Below are 19,228 nucleotides of genomic sequence, written 5' to 3'. Positions count from 1 at the left end.
TGTAAAATTCACTTCAATCCTTTCCACTGGACTCAACGGACCACTACAAACCTACATATTAAATTGGTTTCCTTCCACCAGTCTTGAACTGCTACCATCATCGTCTTCACCCAGCATACCGTACTGTAGAACAACAACGGTAAAACACATAGCGACGTCTATGGCAAATACATTAGGACTGTTCAAGCGGCCATTACATAATCCTTCCTTTCCTCCGTAAAGAGAGCTGCAGGCCGCGGTGTCATGCAAGCCGCCAGCAACCAACAACACCGAAAAAAAATGAGCATTTTGAAAGGAAGCACGTCCTAAAATTCGTGGAACTTAATCAAACGGGTTCATATTCAAAATTTACTTCGTATCTCCTGCATTTCTTTTTGAAAACCCCTAGAAAATGGACGTTATATAGCAAACTTAAACTCTACATCTTAAAATACACAAACACAAAGAAAAGAATGTATAGAAACGAGTGCTTAATTTTTATTCGCAAATTTTATATACCTATCTGCCACTCTGAAGTAGATTGTTACATACCAGAAACCCTAACCCTGGAGAATCCGTTTTATATAAATAGGACGGCCTCCCCTTACCGTTAGGGTTTCCAGTAGGGTGGGATAACGCAAACCAGTGAGTAATATTATAGATTGTTAGATCAATTTTGTGCGCAGAAAATGGATTTTGCTTTACCCACCACGGCCTCCCAAGCGAGTGCTTTTATGAACAATTCTTCTTTAGCGTTCCCTGTTTTACCAGCTAATAATAATAACAACGAGACGGTTGATGACACGGCAGATTCCGGTGAGGCAGAAGTAGCGAAGACTGAAGGTGTTTCTGGAATTGTTCCAACCCTTCAGAACATTGTTGCTACTGTTAACTTAGAGTAAGTCGTGCCTTTCTGCATAGGGAACTGGTCCACTGTTGGTCTCATAGTCGCAGATATTGTTTTTTAGAGATTTCCTCTGATTTCAAAAGCCGATGGACATAAAAATCATATGGCAATTGATAAGTAGAGGGAGTCTTGTGAATTCTTTTTCTGTGACGATGACTGATGACGACGGTGGGTCATTGTTACAACAGTTCCATTGAGCGTTTTGATAGACAATCTAATTATGATTTACTAATATTTTCCTATAGCTGTCGTCTTGATCTCAAAACTATTGCCCTTCATGCACGTAATGCAGAATATAATCCTAAGCGTTTCGCAGCTGTTATTATGCGTATTCGTGAGCCCAAGTCGACTGCTTTGATCTTTGCTTCAGGTAAAATGGTTGTTTTAGGTGGTAAATCCGAAGATGACTCTAAATTGGCATCTCGGAAATACGCTCGTATCATTCAAAAGCTCGGGTTCAACGCCAAATTTACCGACTTTAAGATTCAAAATATTGTTGGCAGTTGTGATGTGAAGTTTCCAATCCGTTTAGAAGGCTTGGCATATTCTCACGGAACTTTCTCATCTGTATGTAGTGATTATTTGTGCATTTTCAAGCAAACGGTACTAACAGTTGCAAATAGTATGAGCCTGAATTGTTTCCTGGTCTGATTTATCGTATGGTTAAGCCCAAAGTGGTTTTACTGATTTTCGTATCCGGTAAAATCGTCTTAACGGGTGCCAAGGTACGAGAGGAAATTTACCAAGCTTTTGAAGCTATCTACCCTGTATTATCGGAATTCCGCAAGCACTAAGACCGATGAAGACTATTTATTATTTGGAGAAAAGTGTTGCCAGAAATCCATCCTTTGGAACAACTCGATGTTGATTTTATTGGTTTTAATGAAGTATTTGTGGGTTCGTGCACGGCAATAAAAAAAAAGACTGAAAATTGCATGCCGCCAGTCGTTTACGTCAATGTGAAATGACTGTCTATTGCGATTTATAGCAATATGTTTTCCAGAAGCTATCCGCGTCCTGGTGATCTTTGCGAGATAGTTATTGAAAATGCCGCTAGAGTTATCTCTTGGTCTTTTTTCGGTGGATGAGTAAACGCCGTTTTTCCAGACTCTTGTATACAAGAAAGAAGGGATAGGTTTTTTAAGAGACCTTATATTTCCCCAAAAAAAAAACATCTTACCGATGACATTGTTAAATTTTAAACATTTTTGGCAGCACCTAGCGATTAGCTGCGTTTTGATGATGATTATGATACGCAAGTGTACACATTTCTGCCTTAAAGGCGAACGGATCTTTGTGGGTTCTCTATGAATTTACTTAAATTGAACAAGTCAAGGGCGAAGGACATTATGGTATTTGAGACTATGCTTCCAAGCTCGGGTTTAATACACACAGGGGTTTCAGCAGGAGGCAAGTTCTTCAGGGTTATTGCCAATTGTCTATGCAACTTGATTTAACTTAACAGACATTTAGCTACAAGTATTGTTCTGCTTGTTGCTTTGTATAGTTCCTATTCATGATTCTTGTAATAGTAAATAATAGTTAACTAATGAAATATAAAAAAGGAAATAGTGAATAATTAATACAATTATTGAAAAAATGAGGAGTATGTCTATGTAGCAGTAGCAATTATCAATCTTAGAGAACTTGTATAGCTACAGTTCAAGCGTAGAAATGTTAAGAGAAGCCTCTAAATATTACTTTAAGCCACTGCATAATATACTAATAAACAGTATATTATTAGACAAGTCAACATAAAGATAAAAAGCAATAGATTTTTTTTACTGGAATATCGCAAGTTGGAAACCTATTTTTAGAGTAATTGTTCTTTTAATTGTCATTTATTATTACTATATAAGCACCTGCTACTCCCAGACAAAACCTTCAGTTAGGAATATTTTGCTGGAAGAGCTAATATATATGTTTTGACAGCATTCTCACATAGTCCACCAGGTAGTTGCTATACATATTTCCCTCTCGATATTTAGTGAACTTAGGTAAAATCACGTATTCTAACTTGAAAAACAATTACAGTTGTATTCTACTTTGCCAATTTATACAGAGTATTTAGACGTGACGAAAAACCAAAGTAAAATATCATAGTGAGTACGAAGCAATACGCAATTTGCGTTCGACGATGGTATGGTTCATTTAGGTGAATCTTAATACAAAGGGATTTTTGTTGGGTCGTAAGTTCTAGTACTCCACTATAGGAGCTTATCTAAATGAACAGATGAGTACTCCTAAAAAAAATTATTTTACGATAAATTATAAACTTCTTACAAATTGAAGGTTTGATGGCGTTTGAGCCGGATTCTACCATTTCTGCAGGAAATGAATTAGAAGAGCATTTGAATTATTTACTCTACTTTCCCGAAAAAAATGTACCGAAAAGAGAGCATTTAGTAGATGGGAACTATTCGGAGCAAGGGGAACCATGGGCAAAAAAACTCAAAGCTGAGAATACGACAGCTTGGCCGTCTGATCATGCTGAACACCGTGTTCAAGAAGAAGATACAGTAGAACAGAATCAGAAGACTACTTCAGAAGTATTGAATGTTTTTTACAAAGAGGGTACTGACGAGCCTTTGCTATCTGAAGTTGCATCAAATCCCTATATGACAAAAACTTCTGAAACTAATTCGCATACCCAGAAAATTGAAAAAGCTTTAGCTGACTTGTTAGAAGGAGAAGATCAAGAGATTCCTTTGCAACAAGTGGCAATAAGGTTTGCATCTCCAAAGTACGAAAAGTACCATGGTCTTTTCCCTGTAGAAGCTTTAAGGGAACCGGCAGAATTATGCGAGCTGCTGAAGAAGGTTTTAGTGAACTCTGTCCAAACTTCCATGGAGTCGAAACGTCAACCTTTTTTTCAATTGCGACAAGCCATCAATGGCAATCTTGCTGTAAGTACAATTCATACAACTCCTTTGTATTCTCAAAGTATTTTGGATTCCTCACCCGCTTTACTTGAGGAAGCCTCTATTCTGTCGAACAGCGTGCCAGCTCCAGAGTCAGTGTCTTTAGAAGGTCCTTTCCAATGGTTTCAAAACAATGAAAAAATGAATTTGAACGATTTTACTGAGGAAGAAGACGATGGTTTAATTGAAAATCCTCTTGGAGCGCTTGAAGAAGAACCACATACTTTTGAAGATCCCAGTGTTAATACAAATATCGATCCCGAATATGGCCCGACTTCTTTTTACGCTGAAGATGAAAATTGGAGGAAGAGATTTTTAGCCGCGTACTCAGGTGAGGATCATTTACCTTCTGTGGAAAATATGCCTCCTATTTCTGATTCGTTACCTCCCCTTTTTGAATCATAGTGCTTTGACTCTAAGAAGTTTTTTTTTTTTTATATAATCTGTTTGCATATTTAATTGACAGGATTCTGTATGATTTGTAGCTGGACTGCCTATACATATATATAAATTTGCTATTTTTCATTTTTTAATCTATTTATTTTTCAAACGTTACACTCGGTTCTTTCTACTTATTTTCCCTAAACCAAAAATATACATATTACTTCTTAGGGTAATAGGAAAAATATAATCTTTGCTTAGTTTATTATTTGTTTAATTTTACACAACTGTTAAGCGTAAAAATTAATATTATTAGATAACTTTCTTTTACTAACACAAAAGAAACCAATTGAATCCCAGCATTAGTGTATTAGTGATAAAACCAATACAAGTTAACAAACAAAACAAGGGAACAATAAACAACATAACAGACATGAAGAAGGTCACTAAATATCATCCTTTATTTGCCCATGTGTATTGCCCCCGTGGAGCGTCTGTTGTCAAACTATTCGGAGTAAAAGCGCCCAGCGCTGAACTCCATGGGCCACTAGAGAGCGGATTGTAAAACGAGGTATTGTTAGGCGAATTCCAGCTAGAATAATTCAAAGACTTTGCATATCCTTGACTTCCTCGTCTGTTCAATCCGTCATAGGACGCACCCAACGCCGGGTTTTGAGACAAAACTGTATCCGAGTTTTCGTCTAATAAAGCACGACTACCCACTCTTTCCTCCTTAAGCGGCTTCTTCATTAACAGGGGATTGTTTTGACTCGGCCGCCGAATAGGTGTGGGTCTACTGCGCATAGGAGTCGGAGATCCCAATCCTAAAGCTTCCGTTCCAAAAGACCCCATCAATGTTTCTTTCGACGTAGCCATATCCATGTTAGATGCGTGATTTCCTGCCATACCGTTCAATTCTGATGGGTTTTGTTGAGCATTTGAAACCAAATTCAACCTTGATAATAATGGCGGAGTATTGCTACTAGAAAGCTTCCTACTTAAAGGGGATATACAGTTTGAAAATCGAGGATAATGCACAGAAGCCGTTTGGCCTAGCGAGTTGCGAGTGCCGGGACTCAAACCAAAAGAACCGTGATTATTTAAAAGAGAGACGGGAGAGTATAGACCATTAGAATTCCGATTGGGATTCAGCAAATTCGGGGTACCGGTACTAAATTGCCTCGATCTTCCATTATTATCTATACAAAGAGAACTATTAGGTATATTAAGTGGAGAAGAAAAAGAAGAAGAGGATACGAAGCTTGGTGAAGGTGTCAGCCTTTCGGGAAGCAAAACAGGATTCTGATATATCGGCTTAGGTTGAGGTGTTCCAAATGGAAGAGTATTCACTTCTCTTGATTGTATCGAATGTAAGTTTGGCGTAGTAGATGAAGCACCAGAAGGGGAAAGGTGTGGCTCTTTTTGCAAATAAGCATTCGGTAAACCCTGAGGAAGGGAGGGAGGATGAGAAGCAACGCTGATAGCATCTTCTTTTGACGGTGCGAAAAAGGCAGCTATTTTGGCTTCACGTAATCTTTGTTCTGCCTCTTCCACCTCCTTCGTACGTGCAAGCGATAGATTCTCCTGCTCTTCTTTGTTTCGCCGTTTCTCTTCCTCTTCAAGCTCTTTTTGACGAAGCTTTTGTTCCTTTATTTCTTGTAAACGCAACTGCTGTTCCAAGAGCGCGTTTTGCCGTTCCTCTTCTTGCTGCTTCTTTAATTTTTTCTCCTGCTCTTTTTGTTTCTGTCGTTCTTCTGCTTCCATTCTCCGTCTCTCCTCTTTTCTTTGACGCTCCAAATCCTGCAGTCGCTTTTTTTCTTCCTTCTTCAAACGCTGTTCTTCTTTTCGTTTGCGAGATTCTTCAGCCTTTTTGGCTTCAGATGCTTTCTGTGCAGTCTCCTCAGCCAATCGTTCAGCTTCACGTTTCTGCCGTTCTTCTTCTTTGGCAAGTCTCTGCTGTTTCTTTTTATCCCTCTTTCTCTCCTTTTCCTTTAACTTCCTGAGCTCTCGTTCTTGTTTCCGTCGATTTTCCTCTTCGATTTCTTCAAGAAGTTTTGCCTGCCGTTGTTGCGCAACCTTTTCCCGATAAGCTTGTAACACTCTCTGCTCAAAGAGTCTAGCGGCAAAAATTTGAAACATCCTCCTTCCTTCTTCCATCCTTTGTTCGTCGGTCATCAAATCAAGCTCATCTTCATCTTCTTCCTCAATATCTTCATCCTCTTCGTCTTCGTTTTCATCGTACTCTATACCACTGTCATACATTTCCGGTTCATGAAAGGTACTATTATCCTCCCGTTGCATGCGACGTTCAGCTAATTGCTCCATCATTTCAATGAACTTTTTGCCATCGTTTTTCAACAAATCGTCAGCAACCGTCAAAATACCACCCTTAACAGTAAGACTGCTTCCGAAATTATACAGATCTGCATGATAACTATTTTTTTCGTGATGTCGAGAAGGATCCATAGGGGTATAAGGAAGATTTTCCACTTGATTTGCATCAACGTCTATTGAATCAAATTGCTCAGTAAAAGCAGAAACCTTTTTGTCAACAGAGAGCTCTTCACCATCTTCGACAGAGACATCATTTTGGTGAAAAACGTCTTCCCCTATACTTCCCTCAGGGGTTTCCGACTCTGTCTGGAAACCAATATCTTTTTCTGACTCTTCTTTGTCAACTATTTCATTTATTTCAACATGGGGTGGAGAAGTAATGGGAGCGGTAATCTCATCAAGTGCATTAGAATGTTGCATCAAAGCACGATTACGTTGAATATTTGCATATTGCTCCAACTCCTCATAGTAAGCATCGTATAATACTTCCAGTTCTTCCTCAATTGCAAGGCGTTTTCTACCGCATACAGAGCAAGAACAAGAATATTTTTGTTGCTCTTTCATTTTTTGCAAAACAGCTTCCTTCTCTACTTTTACAAGCGATCGCCTTTCAACTTCGCTGAGAGACAACCAGAATTCACGAATCTGTTCACGCTCTTCGGTATTGGAGGCTGCCCAGATCTTGTCTTTAGGTTTGCCAAAATCAGTATTTGGAAAAGATGAAAATCCATGCTGATCTGCATTATCATAGCAAGATTGATCTTGACTCGGGAAATCATCCTGCGCATCTGTCTGTGAATCGATGGGTTCAATTGTGACCGGATTCGCATTTTTTGATTTCTTCTTCTTCTTCTTTTTCTTCTTTGAAGATGTAGATGTAGGGAGAGGCAATATAGGTTCTATCGGAGGAAAGGATGACATGTTATTTTGTACAGAGTTTGCCGACATGTTGGAAGACGAAGCAGCTTCCTCCAAAGTTGGAAAATGGATGGGAAATTCTGCTTCATCAACAATATGAGAAGAAGAGATTATGCATTCATCAGAAGGTTCAGCGGCAGCATTCGATTCCAATGTAAATTGCCAGTCTGTTGAAGAAATTGCATTCATGTCATCAAGCGATGGATAATATTGCGAAGACCCGTTAGGGGAAGCCGTAAAATTACTTTCGATGTTTCTCCTATATTCCATATACTCTTTATCCTTTTCGGCCATCAACTTGTCTAAGGCTGGATGCATAGAAAGCTGCTCGATTTTGCTCAGCCCTTCATCTTCAGACATGCCAGGGGCGCCGGCGGAAACCTCTGCTTGCTTCTTCGCTTTTTGCCTCTTCTTCTTCTTGTTTCGTTTTTTCGCATTTGCTGCCGGGTTTGATACAGGAAGTAGGAGATCCTTAAAGCTTGGAGGCTGTATCCCTGCATTCAGTGCCTCAATACACAGCTCTCGACTACCCATGGCACAAAAACGGATGGATTTTTTGTTCGCTCTCCTTCTTTGTAGAAATCCTCAAACAACTAAACTTAGTGTAATACTATTAACCTTCGTGGATACACTAAAGGAAGAGCGTACAGATTTCACTCTTCAAATTTCAGGGAAAGGTCCAAATTATTCTTGTAACAAAGAGGGCCCACTCATGTGTCGATCTAGATGATAGTTAAAGAGAAATTCCTGGTTTTCCAACACTTCCCAGTACTACCTCAAAATCGCCCCCGTTCAAATACCGACTCTTCGTACTTTTTTCCGGCGCTATAAAAACCGTTCTCTTTCTCCAAAACAGGACTGCTCGAATCCTTTCAGATTCAATGCTAGCGAAAGCGAAAAGTGAGGATATTGCTCAATGCCAAAGTGGTTGAATTTGTTTTACGGAAACGTAACGAATACAACCTGCCTTTCGCCTATGATTGAACGGGTTGCTCCCAAAAATTATATACCGTAGTCTGTATTGTACGGTAAAGGTTTTAGGAGAGGATAATGTATGGCGTAAAATGCTTTAAGCAGGGAGTGCGTAGTAATGTGTGCTTCATTAAAAATCACTGTTCGTAATGTGTCTTTCTTCTTCCATAGTTGATGACCTACGAAACCAATCCTAAGCGTATTCTAGCTTCACCTCAAATTCTCTGCAAGGTAGGTAGAGTGAATTGTTCCTGCTCGGTTAAACGTATAGATAATATCTAATTTTTGAATTAGTCCTTACTGCGCTCGTTGTTTTAATTTTGACACGTACTTAGAAAAGAACAATACCTTGGGATTGACTTTTTAAATTGTTTCTAAGAATTACAGTGATATATACATACGACAGACTACAACGCGATTGGTTGTGCTGTGTCGGACTTGCCCGGAGTTGAGCTAGATTCATTTACATTCGTTTTCCATCTTTCTTTTGCATATCAGATAACTCGTCTCATGCTCCAGTCTCAGTCTATTCGGAGGTGAGTAATAAAAGGGAGATTCAATTACTAACTGATTTCAGAAAATTAGTTGTTGTTGGTGACGGCGCATGTGGAAAAACGTCTCTGCTGTCAGTATTCACTTTAGGTTATTTTCCTACGGTAAGTGTTGCCTTTGTCATTACTATTTCATTGATATTTTTCTGTCCGGTTTACTAATGATTAACCTTTAGGAATATGTATGGTTATTCTCCTACTTTCTTCATTAACACGAATTTCAGGTTCCTACCGTGTTTGAGAATTATGTTTCGGACTGTAGAGTACGTAACTGTTGTCTTTTACATTTATTAACTTTTCTTTCAGGTAGATGGAAAGTCCGTTCAGTTAGCGTTATGGGATACAGCGTAAGTTATTTAATAACTCTTTCTGTTGCTAACAAAGAATCAGTGGTCAAGAAGAATACGAAGTACGTACAGCTTGTAAATTTAAAAAATTTTTTTTATTTACTTTTGTAACAAGGAGCTAACTCTCTAAGCGCTTACGCCCAATGTCTTATGCCAAAGCACACATTATTCTTATAGGTTTTGCTATTGATTCTCCGGATTCCTTGGAAAACGTTTCTACAAAGGTAACTACCTTTACTATTGCAATATCTATTAGTTACTTATTTCTAACATACATACAGTGGATTGAAGAGGTTAATACACTGTGCCCTAATATACCCTTCATTCTCGTCGGTATGAAGGCGGATTTGAGAACTGATCCAGCCGCAGTTGAAGAAATGCGACGGCGAAACCAAAATTTTGTTAAACCACAGCAAGCTGAAATTGTTGCACAGAGAATCGGCGCAAGAAAGTATATGGAATGCTCTTCTTTGACAGGTGATGGTGTAGATGATGTTTTCGAAGCTGCTACTCGAGCTGCCTTGACGGTACGGGATTTGGAAACGGATAAAAGCTCTACAAAATGCTGTATCATTGCTTAATTATCGTTCTCGCATCTTAATCCTATTTTTATTACATAAGTGGCTCTACAATATGTTCTTAGTCGTTTAAACTTTGAAGCTTCGTCATCATCGACCCTTCTCCCTTGATATGTGCTTCATATTCCGTCTCCTTATTCTTCACACTTTGCATCATCGAGCCTATTTATTTTAGTTCTTTTTACATTGTGGTTAGTTTTTTTTCTACCTCCTGTTTTCGTTTGTTTTCCTTTTATCTTTTGCATTTTTCCCTTTCGTGCTTTCCAATTTTTATTATATGCTTCGTTAAACCTCGCCTTTAACCATCTTTTTCATTCTTTCTTCTTTTCTTTTTTCGAGCATTTCAATTTTATATGTAACCCAACCCACATATACGGTTACAAGTATGCACACGTACTTTCTTTTTGCATTTAGCAGCAGTTTCATTTAGAAAATGCGAGTCTCATATGCTATCATTATTCCGAAACAAAACTGATTAGCCTTAATTTACAATGATGCTTATTGAGTCTCCTTTCGTATCTACAGTATGTGCTATTCGAAAAATGTTTGTGAGTCTTTATAGACGTCGAAAGGGATGTATTCTAGGATTTAAATTACTATAAAAAGCTCTGCGCAAATTATAACTTTCTTGTCTTAGACTTACGTCTTTCAATCATATATGATATTCTACGTTACATAAGAACAATAATAACAAATATGCTGGCGGTAGTAGTCAATTAAGGTGGTGATATGTACAAAAGGTAACAAGTTTCCTTGAAAAAAATAGGTTGTAAGAATGCTATTGCGATTTCTATTGATTTTCATCCAAGAATTCAATCGTCCGAATGTATTAAATTATTCCAAAATTTATTATCAATTCAATAGAAAGAAAGAACGAAAAGACACACAACATGCAACATACACTAGATAATTAGAATTTATAACAAAATGTATGAAGTAGAGAAGTAAAAAGAACGTTCAGCATAAATGAGTGACCAGAATTGAATATTCCAATACAAAAGAGATGGTATAAAGGTACTACACGAATGAAATATTACGATAAAATCCACGATTATTTCGAGTGAAACATCCGATGTTCCAACCGCAAGAGAAGATTAATTCAAGCTCAAAATAAGGATATCAGAACAACAAGTAGGAATACTAATAGTGTATCATATATGACTTTAAAATAAAACCAATTTTCTAAATTTACCATTCAGCAGCAACTTGACCTTCGCCAGCTTCAGCAGGGACGGAGTTAGCAGGTTCCCCAGGATAGCTTGGAGCGTCATTAGATTGCTGCATTTCAGAAGCGGGTGCAGGTGGGTATGAACTGTACTCGTCCGCGTATCTGGGAGAACGGCTACGTTCACGGCGGGGAGAAGGACTACGTTCATAAGCATCACGACCATATTCTTCATCACGGGCAGGATAATCATCACGACGAGGACGGTAGGAATCATCACGACGAGGACGATATTCATCGGCTCTGGGTCTGCGGTAATCGTCACGGCGAGGGCCGCGTCTGAAATCATCGCGTCCTCTGAAGTCATCACGTCCTCTAAAATCATCACGTCCTCCACGACGAAAACTGTCACGAGCGCCACCTCTGGGGATATAGCGACGATCATCATCTCTGGCAGGGCGATGATCATCATCTCTGACAGGGCGATAGGTATCATCTCTGACAGGGCGATAGGTATCACGACGAGCAAATCCTCCTCTACGGTTGTCCATAGGGAAACGACGACGAGGAGGTGGAGACCTAGAGCGGAAACCTGGGCCTTCGGGAAGAGGTTCATTGGGAGCATTCTTTTCATTTAGTTAGTATATTTCAAAAAAAAAAACGAATTAATACATACAGGATCTTCACGCAAAGCAATTGCGGTACCCTTAATTTCTTCACCATTGAGGTTTGTGAGAGCATTTCTCATATCATCTTCAGTCGAGAATTCAACGACACTATCAATTGTTAGTAACTTATCACATCAAGGTTTTTTTAGATGTTTAACATACCCAAAACCAAGATTTTGACGATGAGCATCAGTAAATGTTGGTTCACCGGCTTGTCTCATTACATCTTTCAAGTCCTAAACATATGAAGTTAATAACTTACTCGTTAATCATTCGCTGATATCTTTACCTGCCAGCTAACTTCTTCAGATAAGTTTTCAACAATTAAACGATAGCCAGTGCGACGTGGACGAGGGTATCTAAAGATGTTAGAAATTGCTAATCCAGTATAATAACACAGGATTTTGGAAAAGAAGTCATAAAGCTGGATTGTATGGACAAACCAAGAGTCGGTGCAATCTTTTCAAAAATACAAAAGGCTCAACGACAACTTGCGCGAGATTTAACCAAACCCATTGTAATTTTTTCTTAAATATTTAAAAAACTTACTTAGCAGCAGCAGTTTCACGGAAATTTTCTCTTCTTTTTCTTTCACCACGAGCAGGTTCTACAACTATTTGACTGCCCATAAACTCTTTTCCTTGAAAGTCATTCACTATATCCCGAGCATCACGAGCATCTTCAAGCTCAACGAATCCAAAACCATTCATAACTTTGCAGTCAAGGATTTGGCCATAGCCTTTGAAGAAGTCCTCCACGTCCTCACGAACAGCTAGAAAAATCGTTAATTCTGGTCTACCTATTGTATTATATTACCTTGAGGGGGAATACGCCCTATAAACAATCTAGTTTCCGACATCTTTTACTTTCGTGTAGTTCGTGTTGAGATGGTAAAGGACAACTAGTCGCCGTTGCTTGCCCCTGTACACCAAATCTGGTAAGTAGTTTAGCAGTAATGTAATATAGTGAAATTTATAGAAAAAATTACAATAATATATAATTTACATAATGAAGGTTTACTTTTCTATATTCTTTTTTTCCTCGACGAAATTCCTATTAAGAACAAAAGTTGATTGTAACATTGGTTCCATGAACAGTAGCTTCCTGAAGGAATTAATTGTTTTGAAAAGACTAAAAGCTTATAAAGAATAAAATTGCCTTTCTTAGTGATCAGACAGTTGTTGTTCATGTTTTCTTAGTAATGCATTAGATCACAAGTAGATTCAGAAACACCTTTTGTTTTTGGCAATGCGTACAAGTTAATCATCTATGCCTTTGTTTTTATCTTTAAAATCTCCACCGGTTAAGGTTTTGTATAAAAATTTATAAGACTTATCAGTAGACTTTACATTGCTTTTGTGAATGAAAGGCTTGGATTTAGATGGGGTAGTTAGATCATATGCATTTGTTTGAAAAGTAGCTAACTGCATTTCCAGTAAACCAATAAACAAATAAAGTTTGTATTGCCATTAAAAGTATTGAGCTACACGAAGCCAACAAAAGTCACAAAAAGGCACTCAATTAAGTATTTGTCGATTATAAAGTGCCTTCCTCCCATCGACATTGCCAATTTGAATTCTCTCGAGGACGGAAAGGAACTAGGCAGTCATTGATTAATGGTGGAATTGTAAAAGGATTATTTTCCAAGATTAGCGAGGGGGCTGATTCTTCAATGGGAACATCATAAAAGTCTCTACCAAATTTGCAAGCGAAATCTTGTAAAGCATGTAAGCATCCTTCCTTGTCAAATATATCGGCTAAATAAGATGCTTCAAAAGCCTGAGAGAAAACTCCAGCGGCGGGAGGCGTCTTCTGTTTCGAGGATTGGGGATGAGGAGCTGAGTCTGATCCAAAGAAAAACTTCGGGTTTCTGCTTGTAGCTGCTTTAATCAAAGCCAAACGATCCTTTTCGGTTTTCGCTACTGGCTTGCAGAAACAATGAGGATCATTTTCCCAATCCTTATGAGTTATGTACATGTGATGCGCGGTGATGGTACCAGCAACACTCGGACCACAATTTAATACAGCTTCAATAGCTTCTTCTGTACTGCAATGCTCCAGAACAATCTTCAAATTGGGAAATCGTTTGTGCAAGTCTAGTAAGGTAGGCAAAAATCTTGGCTCAGCACTAAATACATCATCACTGGTTGAAGCAGGGACTTCTCCATGGATATTCAAAACCATACCAGTTTCTTCCATGGCTTCAAATGTAGCATAGAAAGGTTCATAGCTTTCTACACCGCTGTCAGAATTGGTAGTGGCGCCTTTGGGGTACGACTTGACGCCGCGAACTCCTCGTTTACTGGCGTCGTGAATGACTTTCGGTGTTATTTCTGGAGAAAGGTATAAGGACATCAAGTATTTTGTTTTACGGTCCAACAGTTCGATTTCAGCTTTATACTTCAAGCAAGCGTCTACTGTTGTAATAGGAGGAACAAGGTTCGGCTATTACTCTTAATTAGCATTTTCAATTGTAATTTTTCAAATCAACTCCATTGATCATGCTTCAAAGAACTTTTAGTCTACATACCATAACGTAAGCTACAGAAACACCTCCTTGATTAACAGTAGGAACCACATGCTTCATCATTTCGCCATCGCGAAGATGAACATGCATGTCTGCAAGCCCTGGTAGTCTTAAACTCATATTGACGCAACAATAAAATGTGTACTCAAAAGGCGCTTGGTGAATGATGAGCTCTCGGTTGAACGAACTCGAAGGTATGTCTAATCCACTCCAAAGGGGTAAAAAGCGATTCAATTCTTCACTTTCTCGTAAACTTCATAAAACCTGCCTTAATCTTTGTTTTTTCCAGCTGAATAGTGTTTGACTATCGTTCAAGGTTCAACCTCAACTTTAAAAGCCTAAGAAAACTCAAGTGCCTTTTTCACTTTTGCCAATTCGGCTGAAACCAAGTTTATGAAAAAGCTTAAGATCAAACTCAACGTCTCATGTCTGCCTTAATTATGTTTCTGGAAAACCAACCCATGCCTTAAAAGAATTGTTTACAATTTAACGATCTCTCGCTGTAGTGTTTTCCTTTGTTTTTGTGAATCCTTTGACAGCACGCTATTTGACACAGAATCTCAGCAGTATGGTCTAAACTTTTATTTTTAGCAATAAAGCCATTTCCAACAGGGGGAGCATTGCCTTTTGATCTGCTTGAAACATGTCGGATCCACACTCTGGAGTTGCTCCTATTCGCGAAGAGTATGTGAAAGAATGCTAAATTTAATTGCTAACCCAAATTAGATTCCTTGCTAAACCAGAGCAAGCGGAGAGAAAGCGCAAGCCTAAAGAGCGCGGACAAAACAAAAAGAGGAGCAAAGTTTCTGTACGTGAGGAGAACGCGTTGTGCCCTGCGATTTCTGTAGGAAAGGAGTGCCCATTCCAAAGCAACTGTAAATTTGGTCACGATGTAGAAGTATATCTCTCTCAAAAGGAACCTGATTTGGGTGAAAAATGCGTTAATTTTGAAACTTATGGCATTTGCCCCGCTGGATACAAGTGTCGATGGTTATCGGGTCATGTAAAACTTAACGAAGATGGAAAGCATGAGCTGGTTGAAAAGCCAGACAGTAAATTCGGACTTACTATGTTGAATGCTGTCGACAAAAACGTTCAGAAGAAACTTCGAACAAAGCAATTGGATTTGAGTAAAGCCGAAAGAATGATTTCTATTGTACTTGGAGAAGAAAAACCGAAATCAAATGACCAAAATATCCAAGAATCCCCAAAACAAGAGGTTAACGGTACAAGAGATCAAAATCAAGATCAGACGCTTGCTGATAATAACGATCCCAAGGCAGTTAAGGAAGATGGACCCGAATCTCAAGCCACGGAAACACCGCAAAAACAAGATGAAGGGGAAGGAAATCATAAGGTGACTACGGACGGAATCCACAAACAATCTCGTTCCGACGTTCTTTTACCAACATTGCGACCTCAAGAGAAAAGAAGAATTGACTGGAAAGGTAGAAAGATTCTTGCCCCATTAACCACAGTTGGTAATCCTCCTTTTCGTCGGCTTTGCGGATCTTTGGGTGCTGATACCTTTTATACTGAGATGGCGATGTGTCAGCCTTTGATGCAAGGTCATCAGCCAGAATGGGCTCTTGTTCGTGGTATCAATACTGAGCGGGAAATTATGCCTAGTGGAAGAAAGGGAATTTTAGGTATTCAGTTAGCCTGCTCAAAACTTTGGCAAGGTGTAAAAACAGCCCAGGTTATTGCTGAGAACTGTGATGGAGCAGATTTTTTGGATTTGAATTGCGGTTGCCCCATTGACCTCGTCTTTCGTCAAGGAGCAGGATCCTCTTTGCTGGAGAGTCCTAGTCGTCTCATCCGAAATTTACAGGGTATCGATGCTATTTCCGGTACCATTCCTACAACTGTAAAGCTTCGTACGGGAAATCGGGAGGATCATCCCGTTGTGAATAAACTTTTGAGTCGTATTCATCAAGAAACGAACACTTCTGCTGCTGTACTGCATGGACGATCTCGCCAGCAGAGATATTCCAAATTAGCAAACTGGGAATACGTGAAGGATTGTGCTTCTAACATTCGCAAGCTGAACGAAGGAATCGAAGATTTACCCGAAGGAAGTCTTCGTACACAACCACTGGCTTTTATCGGAAATGGTGATTGCTACAGCTGGGAGGATTGGTATGAGGGAATGGATACGGGTGTTGACACAACCATGATTGCCCGTGGTGCACTCGTAAAACCTTGGATTTTTGAAGAGATTGATGCTCGTCAATACATTGACAAGTCATCAACTCAACGTCTAGAAATTTTACAGGAATATTGTAATAATGGGCTACAGTATTGGGGTTCGGATGCACAAGGTATCAATACGACGAGGAGGTTCTTTTTGGAATTTATGAGTTTTTTTCATCGCTATACCCCTATAGCATTATTTGAAGTTGCGAGACCGAGACTTAACCAACGGCCTCCTCTTTACAATGCCAGAGATGAAATGGAAGGCATGCTCGCTAGCACGAATGTCAACGACTGGCTTAAACTCAGTGAAAGATTTTTGGGACCTACACCCTCCAGATTCAACTTTACTCCTAAGCATAAGAGCAACAGTATAGAAGAGGCGGAGGGTTAGAACTTTACTTTTGAAGAAATCAAAAAAAAAGGTTGGTTGCATGTACATTAGGGTGAACCGATATAATATGGCTGTGATTTTTACTTTGGTAATTTAGTTCAATATATGAAGAAAAGTGATTGGATGCATGTGTATATATATATATATGGAAAGCAGTTCTCAGCTCTATAGGTATAGAAAACAGTATAGTAACTGCAGTACTTCCCATTCAGCATGGGATGGTTTCATTCGTTTGTACGAATTTAAGTTTGGGAAAGCCAGTTTAAATCAAAAAACCTTCTATTCATTAACATAAACTCCTAAAGCACAACCAAGCTCTAAGAATTATTTTAAGCCCAGGAAAAACCGAAAACTAAATTAAAATTATTAAAATTATTAAAATCAAACAAAAGCAACGAAAACAAATTATAAAACCTCAAAAACCATAGGGGTATGACAATCTTAACAGTAATGATTAAATAAGACAAAGATTGGCAGTTTACATTTACCAAAATTGAATACCAACGCGTTATGGCCATATCTAAATCATAAAAGAATGTTCGGTATATAAAACTGAATTGAACAAATCAGATGGTGCAAATTAAATATTAAATACCTCGTAAATATAGTGAAAGATAAATAGCATATGCATGGTAAGAGTTATGCGTCGCGCATAAAACTCATTTGGACCTCGCGTTGGGCTTGAGCCATAGAAACTTGCAAATGGCTATGAGCACGATGGTACTTTAAGCCATTCAAATTTTTGTAGCGCTTATTGCAAGTATCACATCTATAAGGTTTATTTTCCACAACAAAACCCTGATGAGGAACTGGCGTCGGAGTCGGCGTGGTAATGGGGGAACAATGGCCATGGAGTTTGTGGTACTTTAAACCATTTTGATTTTTATAAGCTTTGTCACAATTGGGAACAGGGCATTTATAAGGCTTATCGACGACAACCAAACTTGAGCCAGGAGAATCTATGGTCATAGGAGATTCGGAAGACTCTGGAGAAATTGAGCGCTGTTTTTTCAACGGCACTGGCCATTCAAAGTCCTTACTTGAATTTTTTATGAAGGGGGAGCTAGGAGCCGTGTTTGTAGCAGCAGGTGCAACAACCTCCGGTGGAGTGGGAGACATAACATTATCGGGAAAAGGTTCGGAATGGACGGTATTTGGGGTGTCAGGACGGGTATCGGGATGAAAAGAGAAGACATCGTGTCCATAGTGGAAAGGGGGGAGAAAAGCTGATTCAGGATCATTTTTTTGGTTCACACCAAACATGTTGTAGCGATTACCGCTGCCAATATCCATGTTAAAGCTCATATCACTGAGGGGAGAACTAGCATCATCCATAACCATGGACTCGGGAAGAAAAGTAGGGGTAGAGACAGGCTCGTTTTGCATGGAGGTCTCTTCAGCGAGGTCCGGGTTGGCAGCAGTTGCGGCAGCTGCGGCAGCTGCAGGCACAACGACGGAGACGCGGTAAGGACCATTTGTACCTTCATTTGCGGGGAAAGCAAATGGCATAACAGCAGAATTGTCATAAAGGGGAGATGAATCCATCTGATCGGCCAAATCGTGCATACGAATGCGCTCTCGCTGTTTGAGAGCTTGGATATTGTTGCGATTTAAATGGTTCGCAACACTGGCCGAGTTACTATTATCAAGAGAGGAGGATAGATTTACATCGGAGGGAAGAACGGCATGTTGCTCTTCGTAATGATGAATGAGTTGATGGAGATCATCGAGATTTTTTCCGCAGCAATTGAAGTTGCGACAAAAGGCCTCCTCGAGACGGTTGGGATACATGGTGGAGAAGTCATCGGAAGGGCGATGTTGCTCGGGGTAGGAGGTGACAGAGGGAATCGCGTCTCGCAGCCAAGCATGTCCAGAGAAGCTGTTGCCAAAAGATTGGGGGCTATACCCGAAGGGAGTAGCCTGTGGACTGGCAAAAGAGTTTCCAGCACTAGGCGCGTTATGGTGAGAAGGTTTATTTATTGGTAACGCAAGAGATGGCATAGCGAAAAAAAACTAAGAAAGCAGAAAAGAGAAAATAATAAAATAATAATAACCACTCGAGATATCAAGAAAACTCTTGATCACGAAAGAAAGACAAACTCACCACCAAGAAAATACAAAGAAAAAGAAACCCAATGGATCAAGGTATCGTGGGTAAGAATAAGATGAAAAGAACACACACCCGGAAAAAAAAACACACAACAAACAAAAGAACCAAGAAATAGATTGTACTTTTCTTGCAAGTCAAAAAATTCCAAACCGAAGTCAGAATACCAAAAAGACACAAAAAAACAGCAACAAAAAAGAAACCCAAAAAAGAGAAACGAAAACCACACCGGGTATTGGAATCTGATCTATCTGAAAATCCAAAGAGGAAAACCAAACAAAAAAAG

At 39.2% G+C, this 19,228-nt stretch overlaps 9 protein-coding genes across 9 annotated transcripts; 4 read left to right on the top strand and 5 right to left on the bottom strand.

The window, feature by feature from the left end:
* Positions 1-51: 51 nt before the first annotated feature.
* Positions 52-368, bottom strand: SOMG_02888 (uncharacterized protein; the record flags this gene model as incomplete). The annotated part of the gene is made up of 2 exons (XM_056181679.1): positions 52-305; positions 353-368. 2 exons carry the CDS (start codon positions 366-368, stop codon positions 52-54), a joined length of 270 nt encoding a protein of 89 aa, XP_056037997.1.
* Positions 369-668: 300 nt separating this feature from the next.
* Positions 669-1,680, top strand: tbp1 (TATA-binding protein (TBP); the record flags this gene model as incomplete). Its single annotated transcript, XM_056181678.1, has 3 exons — positions 669-877; positions 1,132-1,453; positions 1,510-1,680. 3 exons carry the CDS (start codon positions 669-671, stop codon positions 1,678-1,680), a joined length of 702 nt encoding a protein of 233 aa, XP_056037979.1.
* A 1,503-nt stretch (positions 1,681-3,183) lies between these two features.
* SOMG_02886 (uncharacterized protein) lies at positions 3,184-4,212 on the top strand (the record flags this gene model as incomplete). The annotated part of the gene is made up of 1 exon (XM_056181677.1): positions 3,184-4,212. The coding sequence occupies one exon, from the start codon at positions 3,184-3,186 to the stop codon at positions 4,210-4,212; it is 1,029 nt and encodes a 342-aa protein (XP_056037980.1).
* A 429-nt stretch (positions 4,213-4,641) lies between these two features.
* On the bottom strand, positions 4,642-7,974 carry nst1 (P-body component, Nst1; the record flags this gene model as incomplete). Its single annotated transcript, XM_056181676.1, has 1 exon — positions 4,642-7,974. The coding sequence occupies one exon, from the start codon at positions 7,972-7,974 to the stop codon at positions 4,642-4,644; it is 3,333 nt and encodes a 1,110-aa protein (XP_056037986.1).
* A 948-nt stretch (positions 7,975-8,922) lies between these two features.
* On the top strand, positions 8,923-9,891 carry rho2 (Rho family GTPase Rho2; the record flags this gene model as incomplete). The annotated part of the gene is made up of 7 exons (XM_056181675.1): positions 8,923-8,948; positions 8,990-9,074; positions 9,188-9,226; positions 9,270-9,310; positions 9,354-9,372; positions 9,442-9,534; positions 9,592-9,891. The coding sequence occupies 7 exons, from the start codon at positions 8,923-8,925 to the stop codon at positions 9,889-9,891; spliced, it is 603 nt and encodes a 200-aa protein (XP_056037989.1).
* Positions 9,892-11,076: 1,185 nt separating this feature from the next.
* Positions 11,077-12,580, bottom strand: srp2 (splicing factor Srp2; the record flags this gene model as incomplete). Its single annotated transcript, XM_056181674.1, has 6 exons — positions 11,077-11,679; positions 11,730-11,829; positions 11,884-11,957; positions 12,011-12,080; positions 12,271-12,493; positions 12,538-12,580. The coding sequence occupies 6 exons, from the start codon at positions 12,578-12,580 to the stop codon at positions 11,077-11,079; spliced, it is 1,113 nt and encodes a 370-aa protein (XP_056038721.1).
* A 677-nt stretch (positions 12,581-13,257) lies between these two features.
* On the bottom strand, positions 13,258-14,368 carry ura2 (dihydroorotase Ura2; the record flags this gene model as incomplete). The annotated part of the gene is made up of 2 exons (XM_056181673.1): positions 13,258-14,166; positions 14,252-14,368. 2 exons carry the CDS (start codon positions 14,366-14,368, stop codon positions 13,258-13,260), a joined length of 1,026 nt encoding a protein of 341 aa, XP_056037616.1.
* A 523-nt stretch (positions 14,369-14,891) lies between these two features.
* dus3 (tRNA/mRNA dihydrouridine synthase Dus3) lies at positions 14,892-16,835 on the top strand (the record flags this gene model as incomplete). The annotated part of the gene is made up of 2 exons (XM_056181672.1): positions 14,892-14,932; positions 14,975-16,835. The coding sequence occupies 2 exons, from the start codon at positions 14,892-14,894 to the stop codon at positions 16,833-16,835; spliced, it is 1,902 nt and encodes a 633-aa protein (XP_056037624.1).
* Positions 16,836-17,474: 639 nt separating this feature from the next.
* Positions 17,475-18,836, bottom strand: sfp1 (DNA-binding transcription factor Sfp1; the record flags this gene model as incomplete). Its single annotated transcript, XM_056181671.1, has 1 exon — positions 17,475-18,836. The coding sequence occupies one exon, from the start codon at positions 18,834-18,836 to the stop codon at positions 17,475-17,477; it is 1,362 nt and encodes a 453-aa protein (XP_056038152.1).
* Positions 18,837-19,228: the final 392 nt, after the last annotated feature.

Source organism: Schizosaccharomyces osmophilus, chromosome 2 (assembly GCF_027921745.1).
Source record: "Schizosaccharomyces osmophilus chromosome 2, complete sequence".
NCBI lineage: Eukaryota > Fungi > Ascomycota > Schizosaccharomycetes > Schizosaccharomycetales > Schizosaccharomycetaceae > Schizosaccharomyces > Schizosaccharomyces osmophilus.
Note: the sequence above shows the minus strand (reverse complement) of the source record. Positions and strands in the feature narration are given on the sequence as shown.